Raw genomic sequence first — 9,136 nt, forward strand, 5'->3', positions numbered from 1 at the left:
CCATGTGTTTTTTGCAGTGGATTTTTCTATCACTATGTTTATTGAATAGTTGCACCCATTACAGGAAGACAGTTTCGTCAGTTCTGGATTTCTTTGGAAAAGCTGCACTTGACATGCATCACATGGATATATCACATAACAGTCATTGCTTGTAAACTTGTTGAAACCTGTGTTTGGATAATTGGAAAGGATTACTACACTGGAACTGTGACTGTAGTGTGGGTATTTTTTTTAGGAAGTTGGATGAAAGTGTCAGCGATTTTTTTTTATGTCTTGTGTTTTTCACTTCCAGAGTAATTGTGTAATTGAGAAGTGAAAGTCAAAAACTTTTAGGGAGAATGTCTTTTAAGATAAATGATCATAACTGAAAATTTCATCTCTACACATATTTATTTATTTATTTGATTTCTTTCATACGTTAAAACAGAAATCACAAGATAACATCAATGTCTGAAACTATGACAAAGTGCAGCTACAGTTTCAATTTCAGTAGTTTCTAGTGTTTATCAAGACTGAAATAGGTCAGTGGTCACTTTCATCAACACATTATTAGAAGTGTCAAGCTTAAATGAGTGCATGCTTTACAATACTTAGTGTGTGCAATAATACACAATCTACTTTACATTACAACAAATACACTGAGTTTCCCTGCTCACTTATACAGAATACTGTATATTTAAAGTGTGTGTGTGTGTGTGTGTGTGTGTGTGTGTGTGTGTGTGTGTGAAATGGCAGTTGATGCTCAGGGTCTCTTCCGCTCAGGGTTTTGAACCACAACCAGAGCAACAGTCCCCTCATCTCTCTGCCACTGGTATCTACAGAAGCAGAAGAAGAAGAAGAAATCGAAGAAGAAAAATAAGCAGAAGAAGAAGATAGTTAATTTTTAGGATAAAAATCAAAATCTTTAAATAGTCATTACCACAAAATCACCCCCTTTGAAACACTGGAATATTCTGGTAGCAAAATTGCAACACTTTCTACCTAATAATATGTACACTGACAGGAACGCTTTGTCAATAATTGTTAATGTTGACTCACTGGCTCTGTTCAGGAACAAGTAAACTGTCTCCCGCAGAAAGAGTGAACTCTTGCCCGTTCATAGCTAATCTTGAGGATCCCTCCTGAGAGTCAGAGAGAGAAGGAGATGAGAAAAGTAGATGATTCAAAAATATTCTGAGTTTGGTTAATACACAGATGGTGATCAGACACAGATACATTGTACTTAGTTAGAGCAGCATCAAAACAGCACTGAGAGACTGGGTGGGCAGATAAAGCTACAGGAGAAACAGTATATTCAGAGAACATACCAGTTGCCAAATCCACACTTCACTTGGTCGCACTGACATCTTTGTCTGCCCAGGTCCAAACACCATTACCTGTCATGGTCATAAGATGAAGCATCATTGCATCTTTGCAACTCTTCTAGATCACCACCATCATCATCACATCACATCCGCTCCCGTTGTCTCAATGTCAACTGTCAGTGTCAACTTGTGTGTAAATTTACAAATCCACAACTTATGTTCATCCATAATGCAATATTGAACATTGATGATTAGTCAGGGATTATTTTTTTTCCATCTTTCCATATCAGATTGTGGTTTAATGAGAATTACTGCCTCCAGTTGTATGCCTCCACAGAGCAGCTCAGCTTCTGTTACTAACATATGGGGTTGAATAATGACCAGAAAAGTGTTTTTACAGAACATTATGATGTCACTATGAAGTTTACCTTTGACTTTTTGGATTTAAAATGTCAGACTGGGATGGACAGACAACAGACAACTTTAAAACGTAACACCTCTAGCCACGGCTGGACACAATTAAACAAGATTAAAAATCTGAGCAAGTAATTAATGCTAGTTCAGTCAGCACAGTCTTTAATGCACACATTATTTAATACCAAAGAAAAGGTTGTAACTGCTAAACCTCTATGAAAACACATTTGAAAACATGACCCCTAGTACCTCTGTCTCAAACTGAGCTCCAAACATGTCGATGGGTCCTCCACTAGCCAGGGACGGTCTCTGCTTGTCCAGCCAGTCTTTGAAGCAGAAGGGCAACATCACATTCATGGTGTTCATCTGGAATGGAGGTTCTCTGAAGACTTTATCTGTTCATCCAAAAATAACCATGGCACCAGTTAAAGATCTACAGGGATTAGACTTTAAGTTAGACACAAGACATTTTAACTTACTTGGATCAGGTTTTCCTGTTTTGCACTCCATTGATGCCATGAACCTGCAGGGTAAAAGTCAAACAACAACAACAGACTGCATTTAAACAAATACCCACACCTGATGGAGATCTGTCAGATAAAAAAAGATAAGAAGATGGGAAGATGTCTTACTCTTTGATTATTGGCACCAGTTCAGTTCCGAGATCTTTACAGTAAAACCATTTCTCAAACAGGATGTCAGTGGTGTTGTCCACATAGTACCTGTAGGAATCAATACATGCTTATGGTAATGCTGCTTTGAACCCCTGCATATATGTCTGTTGTGTTACCTTCTCGCTGAATCCTATAGTTTACTTGGGCAGAATGTACTTATGAGATTCAAAACAGTCTATGTATTTTACATCATAGTTTATAATACAGTTTTTTCCACTGATTTGATACATTTCTGCTGACTCTGTTTACACAGTGATCACAACTTCAATGCAGTCACTTAACTCCCAATGATTTCTGGTTCTTCTTACAGTTTCAGTTTTTCTTTTCACACAACTATCACACAGAGAATGAGGTTTGCTAAAAAGTTACATGTAAACACTGATCAGTGTTTTCTGCTCTGATATGTTCAATCTTGCTCCAAACGAAGAGCGATCTGTTTCTGTTGTGTTGGCTTATTCACTGAATGCACTGTATGCAAAGATATAAGTCATGTGTACACAGACACAGCAGGTTGGTTGCATGTAAGATATGGATGCAAAGAGAGATGGAAAAGCATCTGTGATGTACAGGGGTTAAAGCCTTGTGAATGTAAGAAGGGAAAATCCAAGGAGGGACAGGTCATATTAGACAATGTAAGGTAGGGTTAGGTGATATGACGCTATATACGGTGCAGCACTACCGTGGGACCTATCAGGCTACAGTATGTAGCAAATCAGGGCTGAATTCTCACTTCGCAACATAACATGACTTTGGCAGACATGGATGATGAAGTGAAGTTGTGAATGCAGAAACCTGTCACACTTGAAATTATTGTTCTCAGGAGCCTTCAGCTTCCATTCTAAAAAGAGTTTTAGTTTATATAAAAAGAAGAAAATAATCAAACATGATAAATCATAATCATACTCAATGATGACAACAGAGATCTGTATCTCTGATTTGTATCTGTGGAGCTCTCTGTTGCTAGGATGAAGGGGGCATGTTACATCATGTTTGAGGCTAGGAAGGAGGCACTTGGCTCAAAAAAAGGTATGAATTTGTATCCACATTTTGTCTTTATTTTTACTCTATAGTGCACATTTAAGAAACTTGATACATGTATAGTAGTATTTCGAGAAAGACCCATGGTGACAAGGAAGGTCAGGGTTGAGGTATGATCAAAAGGTGCAACTGTATATGTTGTGTTACCTCTTTATGTCTGACACTGTCTTTGTCACAACAGTAGAGCTGTGTTATACGAGATATGATGTTATCAAGAGAAGGTTTCTTTTTTTTTTTAATTATACTCTGTTTTGTTTATTCAACTGTCTGTCATTGCCCTGATATCTACATGTGTTGTGCTATTGGCAGCAGTTATTGGTTAATGTATAACTGCAAGTTGTGTTGAAAATAAAGTTGACTTACCATTTTTCATCTCAAATATCAGGTTGGAACATTTGTGCACTGTTTAAAGATAGTTGCTTTTCTTTTCTTGTCTTGAGTGAGGAACTTTTCCTCACAGAATTTTCTTTTCAGACTTCAGTATGTGATACTGAAGACTGTACTGAGAGTTTTGAGAACCATTCCATTTTGTAAATGGAAACACAGTGTCGCTGTTTGTGTCACATGTTCTCACAACTTCTCTTTTATTTCAAGCTATGCATCAAAACAACTGAGAAAAGCTGCACTTCCTATATTTTCTCCAACAAGTTTAGATTTTCCTGTAACTGTAATTTGTCACATTTTTTTTTTACTTGGTCTGTAGACGAGAGAGAGAAGGTGATAGAGTAGTTAACCTCAGACAGTCAGTCTCAGTCAGCAGCCGTCTCCTCTCCACCACCAGCCCCACAGTGTTGGCCTGTCTTTGGGGGGAGTGAGGGATCCGAGCTGGCAGCAGGAACATCTACAAATGGTGGCGAAATGAATGAAATGCAGATTTTCAAAGAAAAACAGAGCAAATGAGATAAAGTCCATCACACAAATTTTACCAATAAAGTTGCATTGTAAGTGACAGAGGGAATTGTACCGCCTTAAGTTGGACTCCATGTGTAGTAATGATGTGTCAGATAGGCTTACTACGCAGTATACAAAACTATGGTAAAAAAGAAAAACCAGTCAATAAAAACATATTGAAGCTCACCTCTCCCTCCTTGATGTGTACATCCTTGTGTTTCCCATTCTCTATCACCTTCAGACACATGTCCCCTTTCACCTGGTAGAACAGCTGTTTAAAATAAAGGAAGAGTGGAAGACAAAAGATATATCCTTACATTAAAGGGAAACTACTAATTTTACACATGAAAGTGTTAGACAGTACTACTGCATGAAGAAAAGTTGCATGGAGCCTTTTGTGTCTCCAGAGGGAGCTGTGTGATGTCTGATAAGCTGCCTCAGGTTCTGTCACTTGAGTCAGCATCGGTTGCTGCTGAAGACTACAAATTATTTTTATAAAAGTTAATAACTGTTGCTTAAATTCTGAATGTAAAGCAGTTAACTGAAAGCTAAAATACCAAAAGGGATTTAGTCTCATATTATTCTCCTCCCCCGATGATGTGCAAAAGCTAGAAATAATTATAGTGAAGTATTTATAAATTTGCATTAAATAATCTATGAATTTTATTCATAATAAATCATCCCTTCTTTCTTACCTCCTCCCCTTCCTCTATGTGATAATCCTTCCTGGTATTGGGACCTCCAACAAACATGACATTCAACTGGGAAAAGTGCCTGGAGAAAGAGTTAAAGACAATTGTGGTCTAACTACACAACCTCAAATAGTCACTGGAATTTTGTTAAGCCCAGTTCAGACCAATGATTCACGATGGCACAGGTCTTTTATACTATTGTGGCATATTTATTATGAATACAGTCCATCTGATACTTGTTTTGTTTGTTTTTCACCATTTAATCACTACAACAAATCCAACTGTAGCCAGTACCTCACTATCACTATCCTCATTCATATTTTAAGAAGCTACAAATGATATTCAGCCACAAAATAAGCCTGAAAAGCTGGAAATCAGATCAGAAGTACAGAGAGTTGTTGCGTAGAAATGATACACCAGCAGGTTTTTAGAACGTTGCAGAACGGCACATTGCAAGCAGCTGCATGTTTCAACTCATCTCATTGCCAATCTTTGGTCTAAACTTGGTTTAAGTTGTTAATTGTCTAAGCACCTAAACCTTACATTATTGAGCTTTTCAATCCAAGTTGTTGTAAAGTTGTGAAGTAAATTACTGATTATTCATCACATTATGTAACAAGTTGTTGCAAGGAAGAACCCACTGTGATTACACACCCACCACATATAACAATGTGGCTAAGATACTCACATGAGCTTGTTGCACACCGGTGGCAGGAAAGCATTCTGGTTCTCCTTAATCCAGTGGTCCACATTCACAAGAGGTGTGACACTCATTTTTCAATCTGACTGAGCTTTTTGTTGCAGTATTAGGCCTCTCTGACTAGTCTGCCAGTCTGACTACTTTAAACAATCTGACTGACACTGAAAGTCCAGAATGCAGAAGTGGGTGTAGACGAAGGGGGGAGGAGTTCCCTTTTATTGATAGTTGAAAGGTTGCTTGCACTCTTCTAATAGGTAACATAATGTTGTCGTACACACACACATAGGACTCTAAAGACTTACTGGAATCCATTGCAACACTCATGAAGTCAAGCTGGCCACAGCTGCTGTGCATACACTCTGGGTTTCTGCTGGACAGCCAAAAGATTAGACGGAGGGTTGTATGGGTGGTCTTGGGTGTCACGCCCAGAGCAGTCCCTGTGAGACAAGAACATAGAAATATCAGAACTGCAATAATGCGCAAAAAGCAGTCCAAAAATCCAAAGCCATAGAGCTTATCATGTATAACAAAGAAAACACCAAATTCTCACATTTAAGCATGAAACAAGCATTTTTTGTGCTTAAAAAATTACTGTAAAGATTATTTATCAAAAGAATTGCCAATTAATTAAGTGTTGCAGCTCTTCAACCGAGCAAAGAATACACAGACCAATGAAAACCAAATGTTATATTTAAGATGAAACATTGCCCTTACTTATATACATTAAACTATATGTTACAGTCATATTAGTTATATACTTGTTGTCATGTTTGACAATATGATTTATAACATTTGTGTACTAAAATTGTCCACTGCATTTATTAACATACATATATTATTCCTTACAAAGGCTGTGCTCCACAAAAAAAAGTTAACCGGGATTCCAAAGAGGTGAATTAAGTGCAGTGTAATTTCACAATCCCACATCGTGTGTGCAATATCATGTCAATAGAACAAACATTTGCAGAGCTTTGACCAACTGATAATCATTTGACTGTTCACACCGAAGCCAGTCAAGATTAATGATGAAATCATTTATCGAAGGACATTTTACACCAAGTGTAATATTTTGAACCATCCACTAGGCAGAGCTGTTTAACCTGCTGAGATGAGATATAAGAGTTCTTTTAAGGACCTGATGGCTGAGCTGCAACTTTCTGACAAATAAAATGATCTAGACTCACATGGACCAAAATTAATGGTGCACTGAAGCTGTATTTTTCAACAATACAGAGTCAACAATTTTAAAGTTTGTCAGTTGCGAGTAGTGAAATACATGTTAAATAAACCACATTTTGCAGTAGCTTGCTGGCAGTTCAGCTACATTCATATTTGAATAGTGATTTTCAAGTAGTTAAATTACTTTTTTGCCATTTTCTATGTAGTTAACTACTGAAACAACAACCACAAACAATTTTGGATTTGTTAACAAATGTTCAGACAACTTAATGCATGCTATTTAGGAAGTCATGTGGCTAATACCCCCACCTGGACTCTAGTCTCTGGAAAGCAGGTGTCTGACTGATAGACATTGTATACAGAAGCATGGCGGACATTCCTTGCACTTTCCCATGAATAGTGGTGTATTCATTTATTCATTTTGGTTTATTAACCTGTGAGCAAGTGGGCACTGTTTGCAATAAATGCAACTGAGTGGCTTTTTTTGCCGACATGTGACTTCTTTGTTTTATATTCTGTTATAATTTCATATCATGGTTACAAGTTGTAGTTAATTAAACAAGATTTCTCACTAGGGCAGCTTTGCTGTAGTTCAACTTCTTCCACTGAGAAGTAGTTTTAGCTAGCTTTGAGAACTAATGCTTTCAAAGTAGCTTTCCCAACACTGGTTGCAAGTGCAACTTGTGACATCTCACTTCAATAAACAGTGAAAAACTGGCAAGAACACTCAGGCAAACACTGATAAAAACTCTATTTTTCTATTTACTTGAGCACCTTGTGATTAACAGCATATGATTGCTAATAAGAACAACAGTGTAGTTTATGTGTGGCTTTCACTGATTTCACAGTGTAGCTTTTCATTGGTCCACTTCAGGGGACACATTTATCATTTGAGACATTTAAACAATGGCAATTTGAATATTAGTATTGCTGGTTCTTCCTCCACCTTTTTAATACAAATGTGAGCATATTTTACTGTAACTGTTGCATATTTTACTGAGAAAATTGTGATTATTCAGTCAGCAATGACATTAGGGATTTAGGTGTCCATTGATATGACACTGACTGAATGGATTAACCCATTTTTGTCTCAGTAAGGTAAACTTTTTTGGCAGTCAGTGAGGGAAAATTGGTTGGATGCTGTGACAAGAATGACCTCCAGGTCAACTCAGGAAGACATGATGGAGTTGGTGGAGGAGGATGACAGAAAAGACACCAGACACTGGTTATATCATGGCAACCCTTTCCATTTCCACTATTCAGAAAACTCTGCAATCTGTCAACCTGCTTCAATATAGCATACATTTAAACTGATATTGGGGTTTTTTAAGGTGGGACTTTTTTAATTGGCTTAAATACATTTTGCTGCTGACCCCTCCACAGCAGTATAATACTTAGCTTTCCTTTCAAATTCCTCCCACTTCAAAAAAAAACTGAACTGTCCCTTTAACTTTCCCTCCGTTGGACTTACTTTTCTGTGAGGAGGTGGTCTCTGGTGGACGGTGCAAAACAACCCACAGCACTTTAATTGTCACATATAAAAGTTACAGTTTGCATTAAAGAATGCACTATAACGTTACACCAATAAAATCTATCCATTTTCTGTCTAAACAGTCCCGAAATACACTAAGTTCCTGTGCCACATATGATGTTATTTTATTGAACACGTTTACAAATATAAATGTTACATCGACTTAGACACGTTTAATTCGTAAATGACCACCTGTAATGATACCCTTAACATCAAGTTGGTTCTCAAAACTTTTGTGCAGCTGCGAAAAACTGAAATGCTACAGATATGCCCAGTAACGTTATGACGTTACACTACATGTCTGTCTTCACAGACTAACAAACATAAACAATATTAGCTAACATAAATGTGGCCGTTGAACCCTCTCACCAAAGTATGATAACGTTATTTTAGCTTTCATGCGACGTAACTTTCATTGTATACAATAATTACTGTCTTGCCATATCTCCAAACTTACGACTCCAACTTCAGACCCACCTTGCGTGACAGGTGTGTGTAGCATGTTACAGCTAACGCTAGCTATGCTGGGTTGTGTTGAGTTTAGCAGCGCCGGGCCTCGTGGTCACGTGATTTGTGGCCTCGGTGAGGAGGTGCCTTCTGACGATGGTTGCTCAGCGTGCTGCACGCAGACGTTGTCCTGACAAATGCCGTTACATTTGTAGTTTTGAATAAAAAAAAAGTCCAAACAGCAATTAAACGCGTGGTAGATGCTA

The 9,136-nt window shown here is 37.7% G+C and overlaps 1 protein-coding gene across 2 annotated transcripts; it reads right to left on the reverse strand.

Moving 5' to 3' along the window:
• Window positions 1–371: 371 nt before the first annotated feature.
• On the reverse strand, window positions 372–9,022 carry haao (3-hydroxyanthranilate 3,4-dioxygenase). 2 transcript variants are annotated; one of them, XM_049599938.1, is made up of 11 exons: window positions 8,901–9,022; window positions 6,016–6,150; window positions 5,017–5,095; window positions 4,509–4,592; window positions 4,165–4,271; window positions 2,351–2,440; window positions 2,198–2,241; window positions 1,968–2,113; window positions 1,308–1,376; window positions 1,039–1,121; window positions 372–815 (listed from the first exon to the last, which is right to left on the reverse strand). In XM_049599938.1, exons 3-11 carry the CDS (start codon window positions 5,071–5,073, stop codon window positions 743–745), a joined length of 753 nt encoding a protein of 250 aa, XP_049455895.1. In that variant the 5' UTR covers window positions 5,074–5,095; window positions 6,016–6,150; window positions 8,901–9,022; the 3' UTR covers window positions 372–742. The 2 variants fall into 2 exon arrangements, with proteins under 2 accessions (XP_049455895.1, XP_049455894.1); XM_049599937.1 differs by lacking the exons at window positions 6,016–6,150; window positions 8,901–9,022 and adding an exon at window positions 5,702–5,890.
• Between the last annotated feature and the right edge of the window lie 114 nt (window positions 9,023–9,136).

The sequence above is a fragment of the Epinephelus fuscoguttatus genome, linkage group LG16 (assembly GCF_011397635.1).
Source record: "Epinephelus fuscoguttatus linkage group LG16, E.fuscoguttatus.final_Chr_v1".
NCBI classification, from domain to species: Eukaryota; Metazoa; Chordata; class Actinopteri; order Perciformes; family Serranidae; genus Epinephelus; species Epinephelus fuscoguttatus.

What these genes read in the sequence shown, in the direction of transcription:
- haao (XM_049599937.1), bottom strand. Translation starts at nt 5,787, where the DNA reads ATGAGTGTCACACCTCTTGTGAATGTGGACCACTGGATTAAGGAGAAC. An exon ending in ACATAGAGGAAGGGGAGGAG is followed by an intron (nt 4,593 to 5,016) that starts GTAAGAAAGAAG and finishes TATTTTAAACAG; the next exon opens with CTGTTCTACCAGGTGAAAGG. An exon ending in TACACATCAAGGAGGGAGAG is followed by an intron (nt 4,272 to 4,508) that starts GTGAGCTTCAAT and finishes CACCATTTGTAG; the next exon opens with ATGTTCCTGCTGCCAGCTCG.